This window comes from Apteryx rowi, unplaced genomic scaffold (genome assembly GCF_003343035.1).
Source record: "Apteryx rowi isolate R43461 unplaced genomic scaffold, aptRow1 scaffold_38, whole genome shotgun sequence".
Taxonomy (NCBI): domain Eukaryota; kingdom Metazoa; phylum Chordata; class Aves; order Apterygiformes; family Apterygidae; genus Apteryx; species Apteryx rowi.
Window position 1 is genome coordinate 2,863,053 of NW_020450307.1, and position 25,621 is coordinate 2,888,673.

Here is a 25,621-nt window from a genome sequence, read left to right on the forward strand (position 1 = left end):
CATAATGATAGCATCTGAGATTTGACGTGATAGGTTGGGAACTGCTCACTGAAACATAGCTTTGGCTAACTCCCCAGCAAATTGGGATGACATGGCTAATAATAAGAGGCAATAATACTTAAGCACCTGTTAAAAATGGTGAAAGTTTCTGACTTGAGCAACCATAAAGGCTCTGAAGGAACCCTTATGGAATATCATGTAAACATGTTCACTGGACTGAGTAATGGGCAGGATAGGTGCAAATGGACCTGTGTAGTGAAAATGCATTTGAAATTCTTTTATTAAAAAAAGAGGATTAGGAGCAAAAGTAGGAGCAGATTGTACAATGATAGCACACAAGGGGCTGGATTCTTTGCCAARTATTGCTCTGGAATCAAAGTCATTTTGGGGATAAATATGATGATAAGAAAAGTCGTCCTATAACAGTGTCTGTGCACTGATGAGCAGATTTCTGGACAACCTCATATTGCTCTTAAGTCTTTCCTCCTTTTTTTTTTTTATGTCCTCCCACCCTCAGGAATCTCCTCTGCCTGGGGCAGCAATGTGACCGAGGACCTAGCACCTGGCATGGGATTAGTGTTTTTTCCGAACTGGAGGGGAGCACTGGAAATGAAGGTGCTTATTCAAGGAATGGTAGAGCGCTGTCGTCTTGCCCCTGTTCATACAGCCATGTGCAACCAGAGCACGAATAGAGAGTCCAGACAGGGGCAGGTTGCTCTCCTGCGCCCCCCAGCATCCCTCACCCCACAGACTGGCTTCACAGCTTTCTTACTCAGTGTCCATTTTCTAATAGAAATTACGGACCTCCACTAAGGCTTAATGGCTAGCGGCTGTCAGCCTTTCCATTGCCTGCCTCTCTAAGTGGAAAGCTATTTCTAACATCCCATAAGGCTGCTGCTCTTTGACTCTCTAATTGATTGAAGATCAAACCCAAGTCCCCACTGCGCCCCCATTATATCTGTCACATGCACCTGCTTGTTATTCAGAGTCGTAAGGTCCCAGCGCCTTCTCGGATGATGTGTCGTGTACACAGCACTGGCTCTGCGTTCCTTCCCTTGCTTGGCCTCCTCCTGAAAAGCTCCCGAACACTCCACCCCCGTGCTGCCCTGGAATGAGAGCTGTGTAGGATGGCATCCTCCCTGTTGGTGGAGCTCAGCCTCATGGCATGATAAACCCACAACATTGCTTTTTACCTGCTGACAGAGCCAGAGCTTGCCTGGGGATTGGGCTAAGCTGATGAGGCTCTTCCAGACAGTGTACAACTAAAGAGACTAGACACATGGCAGAGCAGGAAACACTCTGGGCTCCAGCCGTGAATCAGGCTCTTAGATTAGATTCAATAGCCCTTCGTCTAATTGCTGTGATTCAAGAGAAGGGGGGAAGTAGGGCCTCCCTTATGGCTGGAGAGAGATTTTGCTGCTTCAGGACATTCTTCTTGCAGTTTCCACTGGTTATTTTTTATTAATGGGAAGGTGAAAGCCAGCCCCTTCCTCCTCCCCAATCCTTTATCTTCTCTTCTCCTCCTTTCTCTTTCCTCCCTCCTTCCTCTTCTTTCTCTGAACCATGCGCCACTTAATGACAATCACTCTATTCAATAAATATATTAAAAGTCTATCTGGGAAGTGAAGGCTGGACTGGGTCCAGACTGCCAGGAAGCATGTCGTTGATCTAATGAGGACGTATATTTGAGAGGGGGAGAGAGACAGACAGAGAGGGAGAGATGGAGAGAAAATGGTTAGTTACTTTTCAGGGATGCTGCAGGATAAAATATGATACACCGTAAGAAATCCCTTTTGCCCAAGAAAGAGGTATAGACTGAGGGAAAGGTGAGGTGTGAAAATGAAATCCTGACCTGGAAGTGCTCCTGGATGCTTCTGTGTAGCTCCTTGCATCTGACATTTATGACATTGATTCCAGGGTGAAGAGTAACCAAGATGCCCCAAGTCCAAGTCTCAGCCTTGCTGTAATCACTAGGCCATTCTTTCTGCCATCATGTATGAGCTTTCCTGGAGGAACTGACCTCTCTTCATTGCCTGCACAAGCTTCTTACGTTAGCCTGAAAATAGTGTGACATGAATCTAGGGAGACTGTGGGAGCTGAGATGGTGGTGTATGGGAAGAGCAGAGAAGGAGGGAGGAGCGAGCTCTGACCTTCCAACGAAGCAGCCTGCGTGATGTTGCCTGCAAATATATCCTCCCAAACGGGTCACCTGCAGCAGTGCCATTTGCTTTGCATGGGCCTCACCATGTGCCATTTCCATGCTGGAGGATGAGACGAAGGGCCTGATCCAGGACACATTGAACTCCCGCTGACCATGGTGGGGTTGGGCTGTGCCAGGGCAACAGAAGTCCTTAGTTCCACCTTTCCCCAATACTGTCCCGTCTATGCAGTCTTCTAAACCAGAGGAGGTGGCGAAACCTTGTCAATATTTTCCCTTCTCTGTGGCCTTGCCTATGCTAAAAAATTGGAAGATACAGATAAACCCCTCCAAATGAAGTGTTGGTCTTAAAAGCGAATGGGAGAAGAAAGGGACAGTTGTGGGTAAGAGATGGCTTTGACGGTCTCTGCTTCTGGCAGTCACGACCTGTTCCTGTGGCTGGATGCTGTCCAGTATTCTCCGCACTTACATGCCATGTGTATTGGTTGCTGCAGCATGCACCTGGGACGTCTGGAGTGAGCCAAAGGGAGCAGCAGAAAGTGAGTTGGCCACAATGCAAAAGCTCAGCTGCAGAATGAGGTTGTTGCTGCCCCTGGAGTGATAGGACGTTAGGGGATGCCTGACTCACTTTGTTGGCCTCATCCATGGTTGCCCCTCCGGTGTTGAAAGCTTGCAGGGGCCGCTAGGGTAAAARGAAATGAAGGGGAAGGAAAAAAACAACTTAAAAATTAAAAAGTATCCCAGCTGCTCTCCATTATTTTGCCAACTCTGTCGCTTTCTTTTCTGGGCTGGATTCTCATTCCAGTGCAAGCTCCAGATATGCCTCAAATAGCCTCAGCCCTTCCTGTTAAATCTTTTTTGATTCACATGCATATATAAGTAATTTCATTCTTTGTGCAAACCAAGCCCTGACATTCCAGTCCCTCCTCGCTGAGGCGCCTGCTCCAGCAGTTTGTTCTTTCCCCCTGCTTCCATCCCCCTCAGCCTGCCTCTCCTGGCTAGAAAGCAGTGCAGGGAACCAGCCTCCCCCTGTTGCTGTGGGACCCATCTGGTCATTTGTATTAAACGCTTTCTAACTGATCACACTGTGTCTGAGATCTTGGGTGGGTGAGGAGGTGGGAGAGGCGGTAGCAGTAGTTAGTGCCTTCGCTTGCGTGGCTGCATTTTTTGTTTTTCCCCTTCCTTTTCTGTTATTAATCTGTAAGAACCTGGCTCCTGCTCACCACTCTCTATACAACCCAAGGACAGGCTTGTGTAGCTGATAGCTTGCAAATTATTAGTAATTTGATTTCAATTGAATGAATAACCTGTTAGAGTGAAATGTACGTTAGCCTCAGAAATCTAATTGGTGATAACAGCATAGAAACGTGGAATGAGTGCTTGGTTCTGCTCCCTCTCCCTCCCACCCCCCCCAAAAAAGATAATTAGGATTTAATTTCATTCTCACCTATTCATTTGTCTAAATATGGGTGTTTAATTATCCATCCTGGCAAATAGCTGTCTGCCTTGGCATGGATCTGAGCTATTCCTTTAGTACGAGGTCTTCCCTCCCCATTACTTATAACTATCCGATGCTGCATTCTTACGCTTTGAAGTTCAGCTGTGCTAAGCCTCATTACGAGACCTGCCTTTGCCTGACGCTCAGGATTGCTATCTGTTGTGTACCGCTGTCAACAGCGGCAGCCTCTGTTACGCTTTATGGGAGGCTGAGAGTTTAACTTAGGCGCTGAACCCAAAGTGGAGAGCCAGGAGCCCAGGCAGTCTCCTGCTCTGATGTCGGTTCGCTTTGCTGCCTTGAGCAGGTCATTTCACTTCTCCCCTGCCTTCTGCCTCCTTTGGCAGCGCCAGGGCTGAGAGGTACCTGCCTACCTGCTTCCCTGGCATTTGGTGAGGATCTGGACCCTCCTGTTACAGGACAGGCTGTGCAGTCCCGGGTCTGAGTCAGAGAGCTGGGAGCAATGACGATTTCCAGTGAGGATGGGAAACTCCTGTGTGCGAGAGAAATCTTGTATTCTAGGGAGCAGTGCAAAAATTAAGCCCACCTCACCAATCCCAGTCTTCTGTGAGCAGGCCAGACCTTTCTGGTCCTGTTAGGGCCCTATGGGCTTTGGCTGGCTTGAATTTGCCTTGAACTTCAGATTCAGATCAGCTTACCTGGAATGTCAGAATGTATTCCTGAGTTTGAGCAAAACCTCAGTTCGTGGAGATTTTACTCAGTGCCTCAACTTGGCTTGTGCTGTCTAAAAGGTTTTCAAATGTTGCTTGAATTTTGACATTGAGAACAACTGTTGTTGCTGTAAGCTCAGTAGCTGGGAAGTACCTATGCTTTTGTCTGTTTGCAAATAAAAAGCTGGGAAGATGGAAAGCTGGGACAGGTTTCCTAAACTGTTGCATATGAGGAAGAAGAAGAGGAGGAAAAACTAGGTTTGAGATAAGAGGAACTAATAAATACAGTTCTGAGCCTTGCTTTATTGGTAGAGCTTAATATTTAATAAAATCTAACAATCCTCCAAAAGAACTACTCAGGGAGCAATTGGACTCCTTTTCTGAGCCAGTCTTGCAGAAAGTGCACAAAAGATATACTGTCACATTAGCAAAGCTTGCAGCAGCAGCATGTTCTGGATGTGAAATTATTTACATGTTAAGTGTTGTTTTCAGCTGATTTCTGAACTAGGCTGAAGCAGGGGCACCCGTTCAGGAAAGCACTTACRCAGACACTCAAACCTCGGTTAAGTCCCCTCGACCCACTGCTCAGGCTTACGTGTTTTCTGGCCCAATTCAAAGCACATTCAAATCAGGAGAAAGGCTCCTATTGACTTAGCAATTTTTGGATTAGGCCTTTTCTGCAATCGGATGTTCTTCAGCTTCAAACTGTTGCTTTTCCCAGCTGAGGGCAGAGGCAGGGGTGCTGTAGGGATGCACAAAATGTGCAAAAGTGCATTTGGGCTCTGCTGGCTGTGATATTTGCAGGCACCTCTGTTTAATACTTTTGTGAACCTCCATCTGCAGGCGGTGACACACACAGTTAGGAACCGGCATGTTCACAGGCAGATGCTGAGGGATGTGGGGGTGGATCTGTGCATGCAGACAGGCTTGCTTGCCGGTTTGGTCTCYGACGGCTGGGGTTCTTGTCAGTCACCTTGACATGGAGGAACAGTGATGGTTGCAGACCTTCTCTGGGTGGCAGGGAAAATTAGTGCTCCCTGGCATCATGTGGAGCCACCAGACCACAGAAGGTCAAGCGCCTGCCTTAGTCCTCTGGGTTGGTGTAGGTGCTGTCTTCTTGAAGAGAGTAGCAAAGGAAGAAAAATAAACAAAACCAACCCCCTTGGCTGCGCTTAATCTTAATTTAGGATGTTGTTCATCTAGAATCTGCTGTTCCTGCTTGTCAGCAGGCAGAGTGACAGAATATGTGAAATTAATTTCCGAGGTGGGAAATTGCTAATAATTTATTTACAGCTGGGGCAGGCGTGGAGGAGGGAGTGCAGTACAGGCATATTTAGGTTTTATGCATAAAATATCAATGCGCCCCACACCTGTTAGGGAGGCTGCATGCAGCAAAAAGCAGTTCTCTCACCAGCGTAGAGCTCGCTCGCAGGGCTCTAGCTGGCAGCCCTGTGTGGCCTGCTGTGGACGCTCAGGGCTGCTGTGAGCGTGCAGCGGGGCTTGTTGCAGCACCCCACAGCTCAGGAAGGACGCGGTAGTTGTAGCTGAGGGCTCGAGGGAGTCTGAGAGGGGCGTGGGTGGGTTGTCGTGATGGAGCTGCTCTTTAAGTGGCAAGAGATGCAGCGTTCAGCGTGTGCCATTGACCTCTCTGTTTGTTTGTTAACAGGATACACACCCACTGGGATTTAAACATCTCCTTCCGAGAGACCTCTTGCAGGTACCATTTTGTGGCATCCTCTTTGTATGGTAGGCTAAGAGTTTATGATACATGTTACTGGCATATGGATGCTGTTAGATGTAAATGAGCGTTTCTGATTGTCAGTGCTGTGATTTTTTCTTCCTTCTTTCTTTCTTTTTCTCCTCTTCCCACATATTCTTTCTTTGGTTCTTTTATTTGAAGAAAGTTGTCTTTGGGGGGAAGAAGTCTCTTTTATGGTGGAAGAGAGAATCAATTAGACTTGTAAAGAAATCCCATTATTGTTTCTGATATATGTTTACTCTGGTCCTTTTTTGCAAGAATGCGAAGTTGAGGTGGCCCAGATATATTTCCTAACTGTCATGGGAGCCTACATCTCATTTGCAAGAGTGATTATTGGTTTATAAGACAAGGCCAGACTGCCTTATGCTTCTGAGTTGCTCAGAAACTGCAGTGTTGTGCTTAGCAAAGCCGAAGCAGTGCTACCTTAAAAGGTGGGCCTGTATCTGCAATAGCAAGAGCCACTACATGACCAAGGCTTACATAACAAAATGATACCGCTGAGACACCCTGGTTGTGCAAGAACTTATGCATGTAGTCGTCCTACTGCAGTACTGAAGTACCGCAGTTAATAGGACCCTGCATTTTGCAATGTGAAGTGTGAATGGGGTGAACTTCTACAGCTGCAAGTGCAGAGCCAGAGTATTTACAAGTTAGCTTGGGAAAAAAATATAATTCAAGAAATGACAAGTACTTTACAAGACATAAAAAAAATGATATAGGAGCCTGAACTGTGAGACTAGGAAGACTGACAAACCAATCTGGTATATTGGTTTTAAAGTCTGCTTTCCTGCAGTAACAGATACCTGAAGAAGGTGGAAATTCACAAAATGAAGATATGCAGTTATGAACAGGAATATTCCTTTGTGACCTCGGAAGTGGTCAGTTGATAACTTGAGCACGGTGCTTAATAGTGCATTTTCTCCATTAGTGTTGCTAGTAGTCATAACTTTTCCAATCCTTTAAAAATATAGTTGCAGTTATTTGCTTCTGTACTAGGAAAAGACAACTGGAATTTTAAAATTTGCTTTTTATACTCAGTTGCCATCTCTGAGTAAAATCTATGAGCTTGGCAGGTGCTGCCTGTTTTCTAAAACAAGAGAAATTAATATGTGCAGCCAATAAATAACAGATTTGCCCAGAAACTTCTTGGGGAACACAGAACAGAAGGAGGTAGAATAGGCCTAGAGTGGGTAGGCCAGAATCTAGTTCTATATGTGCTTCATGTATATGCGGATATTGTAGAAATCAGAATCTGATCCATAGGATCTGCTTGCAAATAATAGTTCACTAATAACTTTTCTAGTGTGCTAAAAGTAGTTTTGATGCTTTGTGCAATCTTCCTGTTCAGTTACTGATTGAAAACACTAGGAAATTATTATTATTACTATAACAATTGCTGTGAAAGTACTGCTTCATGCTAGGCACTTCTCAAACATTTAAGAAAGATGATTCATACTCTACAGAGATCAGATTGTCTGGCCAAGGGTGTGCAAATAATTTTATATCTGATGAGTTTTGTGACAAGACTTACATGTTTTGGACTCGGTGCAGCGGATGTAGTATTTACTCAAGTGAACATTGTTTAAGAGCTTTATAAAGGCATACATCTCAGTATTGCAGCTGATGTGGGCATTCCTCTGTTTTATCTGCAAGCCTCAGAATGTTTTTCAAATGTTAGCATTGGTGACAGGAAAAGAGAATATTAGGAATGAGTTCCAGCTCCATCATATGCCCTTCAAGTGCAGCTCTGACAAGTGCTACCTCTGTTCTGTACGCACCCAACAAAAACTGTGGCACAAGAGTGAGAGTGGGCAGCAAAGGACTGAAGGACAAATAAAATCTTGTCATTTTAGCTCCTTCCACCTCCCCATGCCCAAGGTGAGGACAGTTTGGATTGTTCTGTTGGCAACATTGGTGTGTGCAGGTTGTACACAAAACCATGCACCTGGAGAGACACCTCCATCTATATTTAGTTGACTGCTGGAGTCTGAATCAAGTCTTGGCACCTGCCATGAGGCTCAGTGGAGGCAGTGGGGAGTGAAGGGTGGGAAATCTGCACTGGATTCATACTCCATCAGTRAACTAGTGAGGGCAGTGGCATTCACCGGTATTTAACTAAGCACAGATTTTGCCCCACTCCAAGCAGTAAGCATTTAGGAGGCAATCTAGAAGGCACATTTCCCCCAGTGCTCCTATAAAAACAAAAACAAAAACAAAAAAAACAGCTGAAGTTCTTTTTACAGCATCCTTTAGAATAAAATCCCTGTTTTTTGCTGTAAGCTTTTGGGACTCCAAAATCCAAAAAATATGGATTCCTTCTAGGCAGACCTTTTCATGATAAAGTTCAGCCTAGAGCGAAGTTTTATGGTCCGATTATAAACTCCTAGAAGGCAGAGGTTTGTAATGGAAGTGCTGCCGCAAGCCTTAATTAATAGCCATGTGAGCAACAATTCTGCAGTTTAACACAATGGCAACTAAGGGTGTAAACACCTTTGGAAATTAGAACTCCCATCTTTAGAAAATTATTTCTGAACTTTTAAATGCATGAAATAACATAACGATCTGATTTTTATGTCAGCAAATATGTATCGCTGGCTTCCTCATGTTAACTGTTTGTCCCCTTCAGTTTAGCTCTCTCTTGGCAGAAATATTGGCAGTTCCCTCCTGGGAACACAAATTTTACCACTTTGGATTAAATGGCTAGTTCAACTATCAAAAGTGTGCCCATCCTGCTAGCTCATAGGAAAACAGCCCATGCCATTCTGTGTCGCAGAGAAAGTCATTTGTGTGTTTTATGTGTCAGTACAGAAAAAGGTTGTATGTATTTAAGTGACCTAAATTGCCATCACAATTCTGTAAAATATCTGGCATATCTAAAATACATTGTGGGATGGGATAAAGGTTTAACTGATCTTTGTTCTCAGTCAGCTGCGTAATTCAGCCCATGGGAGTTTTACAGGTCATCCCGAAACCATGCCAGAAAATTGTTACGATGCACCATACCTACATGAAAACACATAGTCACTGCACTGCTTTAAATCAAGCAGGTCTGGGAACTGCCATCTGAATTTATCTGCCTCTTTGTCATAAGGTTGTCTTTGATCTTCCTTTCCAAGTTGTCAGAGGATACCTGGATTCTGTGGAGTCTAGCCACCTTAGAATTGCTGCCTGCATTGCCCCGGATTAAAAGACATTTAATTGGGTACAAGTTGTTCTGCACGCAAAGAACCAAAAGTCAAGGTTGAGGAATTGTCCTGAAAGGGGAGATTAAGATCTCTCTTCATATCTCCAGGTGCTTTGCTCCCTTCCCTTTTAGGCTTTTGAAGTCAACACAGTGACTGGGTTTGAGTTTCTGTGAAGTTTGCAGATACACTTCCTTTAAAATTGCTTTTATAAGGTAGAATTCCTTTGTATGGACATGCTGTTACCTTGAACAATTTGCTGGAATTTGTTGAAGTTGTTCAGTAAATGATGCACTTCCCCTTTTATTTCAAGAAAAGCCCATCAAGTTTTGAAGTAGTAAACACATGGTTAAAGCCTGTTCTCCACCAGAAGACGACTGTTCTCTGCTCCTATTGATTTCGGTGTGGTCACAGATGCTCAGCACCGTAGGCAGGAGTACCTTTCTGAGGCTGAAGCACATTATGAAAATAGGTTATGGAATAAAGAGGAGCTTCAGGTGGGAAAATGGTTTTCATCCTATTTTTTGCCGTTCGATGTCTTGAGGGAGCTGGGGGGGGAGGTGAGTGAGAAGTAGATAAGGGGCTGTGCGTGTTAATACTGTGCGGTGATGCAGCTCAGGGTGGAATGAACATTGTGCCAATCTGAGATTCTCAAGACACTTTCAGTGCAGTTAGGCCTCGCCTCTTTGCAAGGAAGACAAGAGCTGTTGTTAAGGTGATCCTCATTAAAGATGGCCTGGCTGGTGGGAAAGAAGATGCTGCGTAAATGGCTAAAGCTGTACAAAAAGACAAGGAGGGCAGCTGAGAATGGAGTTAGGCCCCTTGATGTTCAGCCATGTGCTTTAGCTTTTGAGTCCATAGTGAGCAAACTCTAAAAGAATATCCAAGGCAGCATTTCTGTCTTCAAAGTCCTGTGCTAACAAAGACATAAGAGGGTGACAAAGCAAAGAGATGGGAGAATGCAAGATCATCTCTTCACTGAAGTATGAATGAAAAACCACTTGAGGGGACAGTCCAAGCTTACTGGGCCCAGGGGATAATTTTTTCCATGTATATGTCACATGAAGGCTTCATAAAGTGGTGGAAGGGAAACAAAGACACCATTTGCCCAGAGCAAATAAATGGCATTTAACAACCATGGTTTAAACAAAGATTACAGTGGTGTTTAACCAGCCTTTCTGGATGGGCTTGAACCATGTTAGAATGTATTTTAGACAGACAGACATTTGGCTACGAGCTTGTGTATCCATGAGCATGTGTACGTTTAAGTCTGACTATAACATACTTAATGGCCCTTTCCACATCTATTTAACCCTGGCATAAACCGTTAGAGCCAAGATTGAGTTTAAACAGCAGCACTTAAACTGGGTTGTTAAATGTACATGCTTGGTCTATGTGATACAGCTGCATCCTTTTTAGAAAACTGTACTTAAGAAAGAATGAAACAGATTAGTCGAGAAGGAAGAGGACATTAAACAGATCAGGCCAAGTGGAAGAAACAGATGAAAAATACATGTTAAATGGGGCAGGAGAAGAAAAACAAGGGGAAATTCACTGATTTAGCCTGTTCCTTTGGAAGATACAAAGGGAGAGGAGAAGAAAGCAGGAGAGGAGAAATGAAAAGCAGATGGTTTTGAACATGTCAAGGCTGATCCTGACTCAGCAGAAAGTATTGCTGTGTGATGCAGGTAATGTTATCAGATGCCAGAGCATATTGCTGCAGTGCCCTTTAAGGATTGATATAGGACAGCCTTTAGGCTGTTTATTTATTTATTTTTGCTAGTAAGCTACTGCCTTTTAATCTAGGAGACCTGAAGTAGGAACTGGGAGGCTGCAAGAAGCTTTTAGCAGCTGAAAGCTGGATGTAACCCCTTAAGGCCTTGTAATCTTTAGCATCTGTTGTTAAATGAGCTGATGTTTGTCAGATATGCACCTTTACGTTTCAGTAGAAAAATCAGATGGTTGCAGAGGGACAAGAGTGCCTTCAGATAGGACAGCTGAGGTGTAGGGATGGGAACCTGCCTCCGCCCTTCAATGCCAGTACTGACTTCTGCCTCGACTCCCAGCAGACAGCAGGGCTGATGCAGGAGTCCCACTAGAAAAGGCTGGTTATAAGCTGAACTAAGCAGAATGAGGCAGATTTTGCCCATGTGTTTTAAGTCAGTGCAGAGAAGACTGGTGAGATACTAGCTGTACGTAGGCCTGCGGAGCTGTTTCCATAGCTCGTGGGGGCTGCGGAGGACAGCTGTGAAGCTGACTCTTGACTGTGCGCTACAGAGAGCTAATAAAATTCCTGGTGAAGTGTATTAATACTGAGTGTATTAACTGTGCCTTCTGGTTGGTATGGGAAGGGCATTTATGTAACACAAGACTGAATTTGGCTCTTCTAGATTAATTCTGCTGTGGCTTTGGGACTTAAACTGCCTACGGAAATGATTTAATCCTCATTTTGGCAAAATGTACAAAGAGTCCTCACCTTTGTAACTGTTAAAATTAAAACTCTGAACCAGGACGTGCTTCCTGAAGGCAAAGCCAATAAAAACAAGGAACCTCCTGGCTAATGCCACTGTTGTTGGCAGTCAAGGCATGTCTATGTGGAGACAGTGTGTTGGAAGGAAAAGACTTTCCAGATGGGTGAACACAGTTTGTTCATCAAACAGCGACATACCTGTTTGATTTTAGACAATAGTTGCTCAGCAAGTAAATAGATCTGTTCTTTTGTTTAACTGGAGAAAGGGAAATAGTATAAATCTACTCCAAATTGATATAGTTGATAGACATTAACAAGAACATTCTGTGTCAGAAAGAAGAGCRTTTGGGAAGGTTCAGCCACAGAGTTAAGCTTCCAGTTGTGTAGAAAAATGTGAGAAACCTGTGCTTTGCTTGTGTTTGCTCATCCACAAAACATCCATGTGAAGATTTGAGAATGTAGATTTTGAGATGAAATGGGAGGAGCTGCTGAATGTTTATTATGAGCCTGATGTTTCATCAGCTGCTTTGGGAGGACTTCAGATGGCAACAGGACAGACTTCTGTTTCTGTACTGCAGAATATATGGTTTCCTTTTGTTTGTGGGTGTAAAAACCTAAGAAGACCTGTACTGGCAGGAAGCAAAATCAGTCTTGGAGGCTGTCTTGCTGGAAGCTGCTGATCAGTCACTGGTTGGTTGCAGAAGTTGCTTGCGGTAGTGTTCCCTGGATTCCACGGAGGCTGTTAGCACGACGCTCCTCGAGGCCCGTGTGAGTGGGTGAATTACGTCTGGGATTTTCAAGGGGTCATGTAGGGCAGGCTTACCTGAGAAGTTTTGGCTTCTGTCTTTCCCATAGACCAGGTGTTTGTGCAGATTMTGGGATGAACATACTTTTAGGGAAGAATGGAGAGAATTAGTATCCATTCATTTGGTAAAGAATATTAAAGAGTATTATTAGATCGGATTTTAACAGTACTTTTTGCTCTCTTATTCATTCCCAGAGTGATTCATTTAGCTATTGGGATGGGTTGGGGAAAGAAGACCATTTATGTGCTAGCAGCAATTCAGAGGAATGATAAAGTTGAATAGTTCTCTGATAAACTGATCTTAGCCTTCATTTTAAAGCTTGAAGAATATAATAAGGTAGGTGAGAAAATCTTTTAGATGCCTACAAGGCAAGAGGGCATATTTATGCAAGAGTAATGCTCTTCATATTTATCCCCAGTATGTTGTCACCTCTTTACAGTAATGTGTAGTATAGCATGGGTGGGGGTGTATAATGAACCTTTTGATGGGCAACTGAAAGAATTCTGAATAAACTGAGCATGTRAAGGCGTCTTGAGACCTTGGTGTATTCTCAAGATATACATAGGCTTGGTTAAAACTTTTGGAGAGCATTCTTGTTATATTTCAGTTCCATACAGAGATGGAAAAGCAAATCATACTCTTCTGCTTTTAGATTGGATGMTGGATCAAAACTTCAAGGACATGTCTCTGGAATAGGAGGTCTTCTGACCTCCGTCTTCCCACCCTCCTGTGAAATTAGAAGGATTCAAATTTAAGTCTGTCTTGTCCTTAATACATTGGACATGTGAGTGATTCCTGCAGACCATCAGTTCTCACTGTTCATTGTCTAAACTTGTGCCTTATCACCCATTTAAAATTACTTATCTGAGTATTATTTTAATATTTCATCAGTTCAAACCAGGCTGCTTAATGAATTGAGAAAACGAGTAGAATTTGGGGTATTTAAAGAGACCTTATATCCATCAGGCACACCAGCTGCATGTCAGTGACACATTCTTTTTATTGGCTGAGCAAAACATTTCTGTTTGTCTGTTACTCAATAACTTTGGAACGTAGCATCCAGACAAGTCCAAAACTTCAGGGAATGCTCTACACGTCAGCAGGACAAGCCCATTGATTTTGGTGCAAATCAGATCCGCCAAAAAAACTGTCAGGAAAAAATCAGGACCTCCAGGCTGCCTGGTGCTGCAGGCAGAGGAATCTTTTGGCCCTTCCCTGCACTTGCATGCATGCAGCAGCAGCAGCTGCTTTAGTTCGGAGGGCGAGGCTGGGTGTAACTTGGATTCTGGCAAGGAACAGAATTTTCAGAAGTATTTTCTAAGGGTTGAGTTTGGGGATCCAGCATAGGAGGCCTTGGGAACTCGGGGAAATTTGGAATAAGCTGGGGTGTTTGGGTTGGTGTTAGTGACAAACTGGGGAGCTGAAAGAAGGGTGTATAAACTTAAATGGGAACACCCTGCCCTCAGAAGTGATGGAAAGGAAAACAAGCAGCTCTGGGATGAGGGAGGGATTGGTGTGAGCCGCAGGAATCCCTGAAGCAGAGGATGGAGGAGGTTGACTCACAAGGTCTGTATAGTGAGGAGGTAGGGGAAGAGCAGGGTGGAGATAGTCCTAGAAATGCGTGAAATGCATTTGACTGGCAATAGCTAGAAAGCGTGCGACCCTCCACCATAAAACTGAATTTCTGCAGGAACTTAAGATCACTGCTGCCCTGCCAACAACCTTTAAGGCAGGCTTCTGAGCTGGTTGATTTGTTCGAGAATGAGCTGCACCCGGTGCTATTGGGGAGAGGGTTATAGATACTGGTTGCTGGTTGTTAATAGTGGTGACAGTGGCGTTGTGTTAGGACTCAAAGGTCCTGATGACAGGCAGGCAACCTCCCGCTGTTCTGTTTGCTGTGGTTGCCTTCCTTATTCTGTCTTAGTGAAATTTTTTTTTTTTAGTGGCCAAGCTGAGCTGCAGGCTGTGGTCAGGGTCTGATCAATAGCATGGACTTGATGGATGTTCAGAGGAAAGACGTATGGCTGCTTGTAGTGGCGGCGGCAGGCGAGCTGATGAAGATGGACCATTAAGGAAAGTCCTTCTGAACTCTGTGAATCTGTTTTGGGTTGCTGCCCAATAAGTGTGTGCGTGAAGGAGGCAGAAGTCAAAGATGTTTTTAAGGGACTAGTCATGTGTGTATGTGGGTGCACGCCTGCACTAAGAAAAATATGTCAGTCAGGAGAAGAGAGTCTGCTGGTCTTGCACAGTACTTACACCATGCTTTTGTAATCCCTGTATTTTGAACAAGTCTGCATGAGGTGTCTCCTCTGGAGGGCAAGTGTATCCTGCTGGTTATGGAGGGGTAGTATAGGGACTGTGTTTAAGGTTTTCCCTGTTTTGTTTGGGATTATGAAGTGGATTCAGGCCCTCTTTATTCCTAATATGCCTTCCGCCCCCCCCCCCCCAAAGCCACCTTGTGTCTTTATGCTGCTGCACAGTAAGCTTTTTGGCTCCAAGGTTACAACCGTGATGGAAATGCAAGATTCAAGATGCATTAGGCTTTTCTGATAGTTCTTCAAACTCAGGAGCCCTATCTACATTACTGAAGGCGGGAGGGGAAATTCGAGGCTGAAATATCTAGTATGGGCATTCCCCTGGCTAAATGCTTTTGTGGCACCTTAACAGATGAGCACATGTCAAAACTGTCTGTCAGAATAAAGTGCCATTAATGATAGCCTGGTCCTGTCCTTCATCTCCATGCTTCCTCTCTTTCTCATCTCCAGTCCAGCATCAGTGTGGTGCTGTTCCATCTTATTTCTATTTATGGGCTTGCGGAGCGCTGAATGGTGAAGCAGGATTACAATAAAAACATCTTTAAACTTATTTCCACCTCATTTTGGAGTTGCCAGCTCTACTGATCATTTTTATGAACTGTCATGAGCATTAATGAAATTTTGTGAGTGTTTTGCTCAGGACTTTGCAGGATGATTTTTTTTTCAGGGTAAGTCTGCAGGGAGAATTAGGGCTGAATTGCCAAGGGTTGTTGGGGGTTGGGATTTTCAGACCTCTCAACTCCCTTTAGTTTGTGATACTTGTTTACCCTTCCTTCCCTCTTCCCTTTCCTCTTTCCTTCCCTTTCTGCTTGTGTCTGATGGGTGACACCTCAGCAGAAGGTGGAGATACCTGGGAGGCAGGTGTAGTCGAAGTGGAGCGTGATAAATCATTGTCTGTCAAGGTCTATCAAGACTGACGTCTGAGAAGGACAGGGAGTGACTGAGAATGATGAAGTGTTACAAGGAAACCAAAAGACTGAGCAATGAGAATATAACCAAGGGGTCTAAGGAATAAGAGGCAACTGTGCCCTGAGCTTTGCCTGCTGGAAATCATGCCTGTTTTCTGTCTAGAGTGCAGAAATCTCATGGGGTATGGCTTAATCCTGTGACAGTGGAGGTAAATGGGAGTCCTTCCGTTAGCTTCAGAAGGCCCCAAGTTGGATTCACAGCTAACCCAGGGCCAGTTTGCCCTTGATGCAATGTGTGAAGGTGCTGTTGAACACACTGATGGTTACAAACGTCAGTTGCCAGGTAGATGCCAAGTCTAGGTTTTTGCGGCAAATGGAGAAGTTGGAGTTGAACTCAGGAAATACAGAGAGGGAGTCAGAAAGTGCATCATAAGATCGCTTGCCTCCCAACAGTTTGCCACATTGCAATCCATGAAATGGCAGGCCAGAGGAGCTGAGGCTGCCCGGCTCACACCGGAGAGGCCCTGCAGTGCGGGACGTGAGGTAGGGAGAGGCAGTAAGGCACGGACGGGTCTGGAGGATGGAGGCAGCCCCTCTGCTCCTCAGGGCTGCACGCACACGTGCTCGCTTGCATCCAGCTTCTTCGCCCGGGGCTTATCTGCCTGTCTCTGATGGAAGAGTGACACAGCCTGCCAGCGGGTCGTGCTGCCTGTTGTTTAACAGTGGAACAAACCCTGCTGCTTCCCCCTGCACCCCCGCCCCATCCACTTCTTTATTAGTCGCCTGATCACCGCCTTCAAATCCTTGACCCAAATCCTCCTGTGCCCAGCTTTAGGTCTTATCCCGCTCTGGCCGTTCTGTCCACCATCGACCTGAGAGGAAAGGTATTGTCTGTGTGCTGTATGATTAAGGAGGCGTTGCTGGGTGTTTTGTGCGGTGTGCAAGGTGATAAGCAGGAGCGCGGGAGGAGGAGAAGCGCCCTTGATCGGTCTGAGCTGTGAGCTTTCCCTGATCCACATCCCTTCCCCGTCCCTGCTGACTCAGTGACCCTGGTTTTATAGCCTGGCAGTGTCAGAGGCACTGACCTTGCCCGTCTGCTCAAGGGCCTCTGGCACTCAAAGGCCATTCCAGGGCAAACCAAGACATGCTGCGGAGAAAGTTATTTTGCAGAATTTCTCATCCCAAGAGGACTCTCAGCTCGGCTGGCCTGGAAGATGGTTAACCCTGCACCGAGATTGGGTGCTGTGCATGTGGCAGGGAATCAGAGGAGTCATCTTGCAAAATGTGCTTTTTTTTTTTCTCTAGGTAGGAAAGTCTACATAGTAGTAAGGAAGAAGCTGAGAGAATTCATCAGCTCTTGGAATGCAGAATATTTTGCCCCTAGAGCACTGGATTAAATGTGGTGTGGGTTCTGAGTTGGAGGGTCTCTGTTGGCTTCCTGGTGGGCAGAGACTCGAGTCGCACATTTTTTTTTCCACTCTGAGCTGCCGCTACTAACTGCGTATATGATAGGGTGAGATTTTCTGACATGTTTTGTGCAGAAGGTCAGATGAGGTAGATATAATGGTCCCTTCTGGGGCTTAAAATCAATGACTTTGTGATTAAGTGGCCCACAGAGACTGGACACTGCAGGTTAAGAGAAAGGAAGTGGTATTGGTGGCATTTATGTGGGAGCTGTAGTCATGTACTTCTCTTGCAGCAGCACAAAGGCTGCCAGTCCCAAGGCTGCGTCTGTCTTTCTAGTCCTTTTAAGCAGCCCCAAATTTATCTGTGCATGTTAGGGAGGAAAAGGATGGGKTTTTTTTATGGTCTGGGCTGGAGTACCTATGTTGTTTTGGAAATTGGTTATTAGTTTTGTTTTGGTTTTAAAAAAAATACTAAGTAAGCAAAGTGAGAGCCTCTGAGTGGTTATTTTACATCAGTCCTGGCATTACATAGTCGTGCTGTTACATAAGGTTGTTTCTCAGTGCTATAATGATGCAACAGTATTTATAGACCAATCTGGGTTTTCCTCTTAATGGCTTCCATAAAAAGCTCATTATTCCCTTCACACAGTCACTGACTGATTTACATGCTTGTCCTGTCCCTGGGCGTGCACTCTGGTTTGGGTAGCCCTGAGCAACACACTCGCGCTGTCTGCTTGTTGCTAAATGATTCTGACAACAGCCTGGCTGTGACACTGCTCTGATCCTTGCACCAGAAACTTGTCTTTCGGAAGGATGAGGAGAAAGGGGGAGAAGAGGTTGATAGAGAAAGAAAAAGGACTTCTGTTGCTGCAGGTTCTGGCAATATTGTCATCCCGGAGTTGCAAACTCTCTGTCGTTCCTGCCGCGTTGACCTGGCCAAGCAGGGGACTTGGCCTGGCTAGAATGGGTGCACGTGATACGCAGGAGGAAGTTGCTGCAGAGTAAACAGAGTCTGTGAATCTGTTACCTGAGCCGGGGCTACCATTGAAATACACGCTTGAACCGGACCTACATCCGGGCAGGCTGAGAATAAGGGAGGGAAGAAATCCCATGTGTGTTGCTCAGAGTGACACAAGAGGGTTTGTGCGGAGGCTGCATAGGCACACACCTGCACTTATCTCTGCTCCCTGGCTTAATCAATGCCCTTGCAAGCCCTGACATTCCTCCTTTTGCATATTGGATTTTTTTTTCTTTATTGTAGGGAGGGGTAGAGGGTTGGGACAGTTTTATGGCAACTGTATTGATCAGTAAAATTTAATATAACCCCTGCAGTTGCTGAGTGATCGTTAAGGGGATGAAGAGATGGTGAAACATATTTAAAAAGAAATATTTTTCAGTCTTATTTCCTCCTCTGCTACTTTTCTGAGTATCTGTCCTCTTCCAGACCTGGCATCAATCTCTTACTTTGCATCCCTTCAAAGACACCCATATGTTTTTGACTGGGTTTCACAGCTTGACTTTAAGTTGATTAAATATCAGCAAAAGACTCTGTGGTCCAGTGCTAGATTCATTTGCCATTTCTTCAGCTGTYGTGTAGGTTTTGGATCTATATAATTTTGTGCGTACTAAGATCATCACTTCCTGTTGTTCATCTTGAATGTATTTGCAACTCCTATTGCTGTAGGTCCGGGATGCCTCTTGGTGTCTAACGTCTCCCGCTCTGACAGTGCTGTAGTGCGGTATAGCATCCCCACATGTATGGAAGACAGCAGTACAAGGTGTTTAAGTGACAYGGCCAGGGAAGTTTGGGCAGGGAACTGGAGCAGAGAATTGTCGACTAGAGTTTCAAATTTGTGCTGAGTATCCTAACCGCTGGAGCAGCCTTTTTGGACAGACAAGAGAAGTCTGAGAGGCAAGCTTGGGCGCTGCTGCATGGTGCTGCACCACCGGTGAAATCCTCCCTGTGCAGAAACCTGCACTTTTTGTGTGCCTGATATCAAGCAGTGAAAGCTCGGGATGTGTGACCTTGCAGCTCTGCCACACTCTGAGCTGACCGTGCGTGTGAACTTGCAGATCAGTCGTGCGGTACTGTGCTGGCTGTTCCACTGGGGAATATCGATGCAGGTCTGGTGCGGTGCCCATGCACCTCTGCTCAGCGCAGAGCATGGGCAGAGCGAGGCCCTGCCTGCCAGCAGGCTGCTGGGTGCACAGTCTCGTAAGAGACGCACGGGGCTTATTCTGGCCCTCGCTGTGAGGCGTGTGTATGGCTACTGTAGTGAGGTGTTGCTCTTACTATTGCCTCCTCGTTTTGGAGGGGGCTGCAGCAAACGGAAGGCAGCCGTTCTTGGAAGTGGTTCAAATTCTGACCAACTTTTTCCCCCTTACCCTCTCCCTCTCCCTCTTTGCAATCGCTCTTTGCAGTCACTTTGAGCAGCGTGTTGCGAGAATCACCAGACCCTGCGGGCGCCTGGCTGCCTCTGCTAGATGCAGAGACTCTGACACTGATTTATATTTTGGTTAATTGTCTCCATCCATTAGTCTCCTCATCCTTCTCCCTGTTAAAGATGCAGTCACTGCTAATGTCTGTAAATGAAACACATTTAAAAGGCATTGCTCCCGGTCTGAATCCGGCTTGGGTTAACAATCACCGGAAGCTGCCACCGCGTGAGCATCTCAAGGATGGTGGGTCTCCGTTCAGGTGCCCCGTGGGGGCACGGCAGCCCAGGCATTTGGCAGCAGCTCTCTACTTAGCCTTGCTGGAGCGGCCAAGAGCCGAAGGGGCCAAGAGACGGAGGTGTCTGCTCTGTCCTCGTCTAATCGCCTCTTTAAGTGGCTGCGTGCTGAGCGTGCTGGCARGGCCGGCTCTGGTGCCAGGCTGGGGAGATGAGTTTCAGCAGATGTCAGGGACTGGTTTGCTGGGGCCATTTGGCAGTGAGGAGAGGTGACTGGAGTGAGGGTGCAAAGCGAGGGTCCGAATGCTAGTTGGAATGAGGACCAGGGGACCAGCTAGGACCAGAAGGGTCTTGGAGCAATAGCTGTCATCTTCAAATACTGCCAGTCTCAGGCTTCTGTTGCAGATGTTGCTCAAAAAAGGACTATTGTTCCTAGAAGCTAGTCACACAGGATGGCTGCACGTTTGGTTACCACAGCATCCCTGAAGGGGCTTGCTCCTAATTCATTTATAGGTCCATATATTCAGGTTCGTATATTCAGTGTATTTATAGGTTCATATATAGGGACAGCCAAACTTAGCAAATTTGACAGTTCAGTGGCAGTCTCTACTGTACGCTTCTTCCTTGAGCACACGTTGTAGCTTATTAGCCAGACTAAATGATGTTGCTCATACAGTGTGTGCCAGAAATGGTAGTACTGCTGGTGTAGCTGTCGTTCTGCAGGTGCTTCTGCAGGTGGAGATTAATCACTGGATTACAGTGCCGTCTTCTACCAAATAAACACCTTCTGTCTGGGTGACATTTCCACCAGTCGCTGATGTGGTCATCTCCCCTGTTGAGCGCCTTTTCCTGTAAGCAGTGGAGATATCAAATGAGCACTGGCGGACCATTATGCTGCCGTTACAGAAAGTCTCATCAGAACAACCAGCTTTGGGGGAGGCAGACAACCTGTTAATTCCATTAAACGTAGACAGTGCAGCAATCAGAGCATGAGCAGAGAACATTAGCAGTGTTGGGGTTTTTTTTTCCTCCGGTGGTAATTTTGCAGCCATTATTTATTTGTATGTCTCATTACTGCTTTGCAGAGGGGGCTCCTTGTGGCAGGGGATTTTAGACTGTGAGCTCTGATCTGTGTCTGAGCTGCGCAGGTATTCATGTTGTCCTGACTGTACTCCCAGGGTCCAGTGTTCACTGGATTTGGGTGTGAGGTCTAGGATGAGGAAGGCTTTGTTTTGTTTTTTCCCAGACCAAGCATGGAACCTGTGGTGCATAGCCCCCACTGTGTGTGTGCTCACTTGGGGCTTTCTCTATTTCCAGTGTAATAGGTCAGGTGTCCAGTTTTCTTAGAAGTGGCCTCCAAGGCCAGGTGACCGTTCTGTTAGACAGCAGCTTTCATCTCATACCATATCCAGGTAAAGGAGCCATTTGGACTTGACCTCTAAAGTTTTGTGGCTGCTGCTTGTACCATGCATGTCCTGAGTTGTGGTGCACTGGTGAGCTGCTCAGCTGCTTGTGGCTTAGGTAAAACCTTTATCATAGCTTTCTGCATTCCTGGTAAATCGATCTATTGCTTCTGGGCCCTGGCTTCATTAGGATTTGAAAATTACCCAACCCATAATAATATCCAGCCACTTTTCCAACTGTTGCCTTTGGCAGCAAGACAGAGCCTAATGGCAGAATGGAAATCCTGTTGGATGGAAAGCAGCTTGCAAAAGCCTAAGATAGTCTTTTCAATGGATAAATGGGCAAGGCAAAGGCAGGACAGATATATGGCATGTTTGATGGAATGGTTACTTATCCCAGGCTACATGGAGCACAATAACAAACACTTACACGCCACCACTGCCAGCTTTGCTCCTTGTAAAATGCCTTCCTTATGAGGCCAGGTTCATTGCAAGGTCTGTGCCACTTGCAGCTGTTCAGAGCTGCAGAGTTGGCCTTGAGGGGAGTCTAAGTGCTGTTAGGTAGCTGCTACCTTTCCCTTATTTCTTATTAGGAGGGACATCTTTGTGAAGAAAGAATCTCACTCCTTCATTAGCCATCAGCGCTCACGTTTTGTTTGCCACATGAAATCCTCATCCTTTTTTTAACATTTAACTCCTCTCCACAGCTGCTAAGTATGATGTTGCAAAAATAGGATGATGCATTCAAACAGAGAATGAACAACAGCACGCCGACTGTAATTGAAAGTGACAAAAGGAGTTCATCTCTAATGGATGTGTTTAGATTCACTGTCCAGATGTGGGGCTGGGTGAAGCTTAGTGTTCTGGTTTGAGGTCAAATGTGTATTGGATGTGAAGTTCAGGCTCAAAAGTCTTGTAGTGCAGCAAATTCTTTTGTAAATCTTTAGCCACCAAAATAGCAGAAATATCTGAAAAACGTGTCTTGTGAGCAGAACTTCCAACATCTTGAGCCAGATGTCACAAGAAGATCTCATGAGACTCAGTAACACTGAGTTGCTTCCCAGTTTGAAAGCAAACCTGGATGTGGCCAACCAGCCACATGCCTTCTGGAATCCCTAGCAGTAAGTACTCAGTTTTCTACCCTTCATTTTACTGCAGGAGCAAAACTTGGTTCTGCGAGACGAACGAGGCCAAACAGCCATGCCTCAGAACATGCACCTCTGCTGCTTGGATCCCTCTTTTTTACTGTGGGACCCCAAACCATTGCCAAAAACTGTGCAAACTGAATATTGCCATAACAACCTGAAGCCCTACAGAAGGTTATTTGTCTCCTCCTTGACCTTTCAGGAGATCTGTATCTTGCTTAAGCCCCCTTCTGTAATCCGGTTTTTAAAATATAATATTATGCTACTGGAAGGGATCAGACCTTTAATCTGATTCTGTGTGCATGTGTGTTTGTGCATGTATGGGGAAGTGCCTGCATTAACAGGCACCGAGCAGCGGCTCAGAGACGAGACAAAGGAAAAGCAGAGCGTGACTCTGCCCCTGCCGGGGCTGCAAGCGAGCACCTGGGTAGAACCATTAACTTCAGCACACAGATGGGGAAATCCTCTACACAGCAAGGACCTGCCCTCTCCAGTCCCCTTAACAACAGGTTCCTTCCCACCGAGGTCGTGCAAGAATTGGGCTCTTACTGATGAGCAGTTTAGAGGGGATGCTGTTGCGACTGTTTCAGAGTTTCCCTTCCAGTGAGTCTAGGTCCCTACCTTCAGCTCTGTTAATCACCGTGCCAGGCCAAGCACCCAAGTTTTAGGCATTAATGCATGTATGTTGGTATCCCTGAAGTGCATGTTCTGGTTCTTGACCTGAGATCCTGCAAGCTGGATATTATTTTTGCCTGCAAGGGAAGGACCTTTAACTGTGCATTGGCTCTGCCTGGTGGAGCCCTGATCTCATAAATTTGTTGCCCATTCTGTATATGGCAGGATTACTGTGAGCAAGCCAGGTAGCGTGTAAACCTGGAGGAACAAAGAACCTTTTCCCCAAGGGACTTGCATCTTTTGAAAACACTGTTCTCATCCCTTGTCAGCAAGCTGAACGCACAGAGAATACCCTGTAAAGTGGCTGAGGGTGAGAGTCTCATTTCTGTGCCGTGCCTGTTGTTTAGGGCACGGTTTGCACTGCTCGGCTCGGTGTGTCGTGCACCCAGCGCCTGAGCCAGCCTGCCAGGCCTGCCTCTGAAACGCGCTTTGGTCGGCGCTGGACTGGGCCCTTTTTACAGGGTGTGAGTACAGGAGTCCTGGCCCAGTGGTTAGGACTGGAGAATTAGGGACAGGAATCAGGGACAAGCTAGGCAAAGGGACCTGAAACTCCAGGCAGAGGGCCAGCGTGGCCACCTGGGAGCCCTGGGACTGCCCTGCACAGGTGCGAGGGCTGATCTAAGCGCAGGTGCGAGCATTTGCTGGGTGATCGGGCTGGCCCTGCTGAGGGTAACATGCGGTGTAGCGCACAGTTTGTGCCTTCAGAAGGAGGTGAGTGGTTTGGCTGAGTTTTTCAGGTAGCTGGTTTCTGTAGGGAAACGATTGCTAGGGTGTTCCCAGGAGTTTTATGGCAAGTGGGCGAGGCAGGGGCAGCTAGTTGTTCGCCTGCCTGGGGTTGCAAGCTGGTGTCCCTGACTCTGGTTTGGCTGAGGGGGTTTCCGTGGTTGATGGGGGCTGTGCAGGACTGAGCCATGAAGCAGTTTGACCAGGCTAGGCTTATAATTCACATTTTGCAACTTTTACTACCTAAGCCAAGCGAGTTGCTGAAAGCCTGAGGTGGTATTTCGTCTTTCACCCTCCTGCTGAGCCAGCTGGCAGAGGGCAGTGTGTTCAGAGAGGTGTAAGTGCAATTGTAATTTTGCAGTCCATGGCAGCGAGCATGCAAAAATAGGGTAATTTCTGAAAATGACTGGTATCTGTGCAGAGCCCTTCTTCCTGGCTAAGGCGTTGAATAACTGGGCGGGGGGAGCCCCTGAAGAACTGAGACTCCATTAGTTTGCTCTCATGCAGGCACAAGTGAGGTGGGGGTCACAGTTACCTGCTGCAGAACCGAGGTTGGTGTTTCGTTCTGTTGACACGGCATGGTGCTAGAAGGTCCCCTGTGGTCTAAGCAGAGCCTTCTGCAAGCATGTCCCTTACTAGAGAGTCCACACAGCCACCGCAGTCTGATTGCAGCTGTGTGGAACCGTACTAAGCGGTCAGCTTGGCTTACAGTGTTTTAAAAAACTGCTTAAAGCCTTGACCTAAACAGAAGAGTAGCTCAATTTTTCATATGAAGCCCTGGTTACCATTCGCTTTTTCTGGTATCCCAGGACTGAGCCCCAGCTACAAGCTACATCTCATTGCGCCAAGCATAGAACAAGCCTGGGACGAGAAGGCATGCTCCGTTTCAAACCACCTCTGCAGAACAACTCCTGGGGACAGTTTGCTGTGTTAAAATCTGTCTCAGCCCGTTTGCCTTAGCTCCAGTCTTTCCTCCCTTTCCTCTCAATGTCATCTTGGTAATCAGTTTGCCTTCTGCAAGGGTATTCTGGCAAAGTCGTGTTTTCCTGGGATCTTGCCTGATTGCACAGGTAGACTGAGTTGAGTTCAAAGCCTGTACAGTAAGTATACCTGTCAGCCCTCCAGTCTGAGGTTATGTGTTGAGCTATGGCTTGCTAAGATACTGCTTCCTGCACCATTATTCTTTTAAATTTAAGGCCACGGAAAATCTCCTAAAAGCATATGTTTTTGGATGAAAAATAACAGTTCTGGTGTGATAATATTTCCTCCACCTAGATTTCCTGTTTGCAATTTACAGTGGRAATATTGCAGTGTTCTTCASTCTTTGCATTTTGGAAAATCAACTCATGTTAAGGAGCTGCCATACTCTTTTCCAGAGAGAGAGGCAGCTGCATTTTAGTGGTAGATAAAGCAATTCCTTTTCATAGCTCTGTTAATGTGTTTACATATCAGAGGTGCTTTGGACTCGTTTGGGATGCAAGACACTGCAAATGCAAAGATGTAATTATCCCATTTTTCTCTTCCTACTCCCTGTTTTTCTCCCTCTGCACTTCTCCCTCATCTCCTCCGCCCTTTCCTGAGCATTGTGCTGATGGCAGCGTTTATCTGCATTTGTCCTCTGTCCCTGACATCCAGTTATTGATTGGCATGATTAAAAAGAACTGATAATCACTTCACATTAATCCCATAAATGACTTAAGACACCAAAATATTTGCATAATGCATCTTAAAGGTGGCAGCTAAAAGAGGATAAGACCCAAAACTGCTTGGCACAGGAGAAATGGGCTTCCCACTCACCTGTGGGCTTGCTTAAGTAATTAGCCTTCTGCTTGC

General features: G+C 46.0%; 1 protein-coding gene across 1 annotated transcript in view; it reads left to right on the top strand.

The window, feature by feature from the left end:
- SAMD11 (sterile alpha motif domain containing 11) overlaps positions 1-25,621 on the top strand; it is a 130,465-nt gene that overhangs the window by 49,214 nt on the left and 55,630 nt on the right. The window contains exon 3 of the mRNA XM_026074004.1: positions 5,991-6,041. Within this exon, the coding sequence (XP_025929789.1) occupies positions 5,991-6,041 (51 nt within the window). The remainder of the gene's footprint in view (positions 1-5,990; positions 6,042-25,621) is intronic.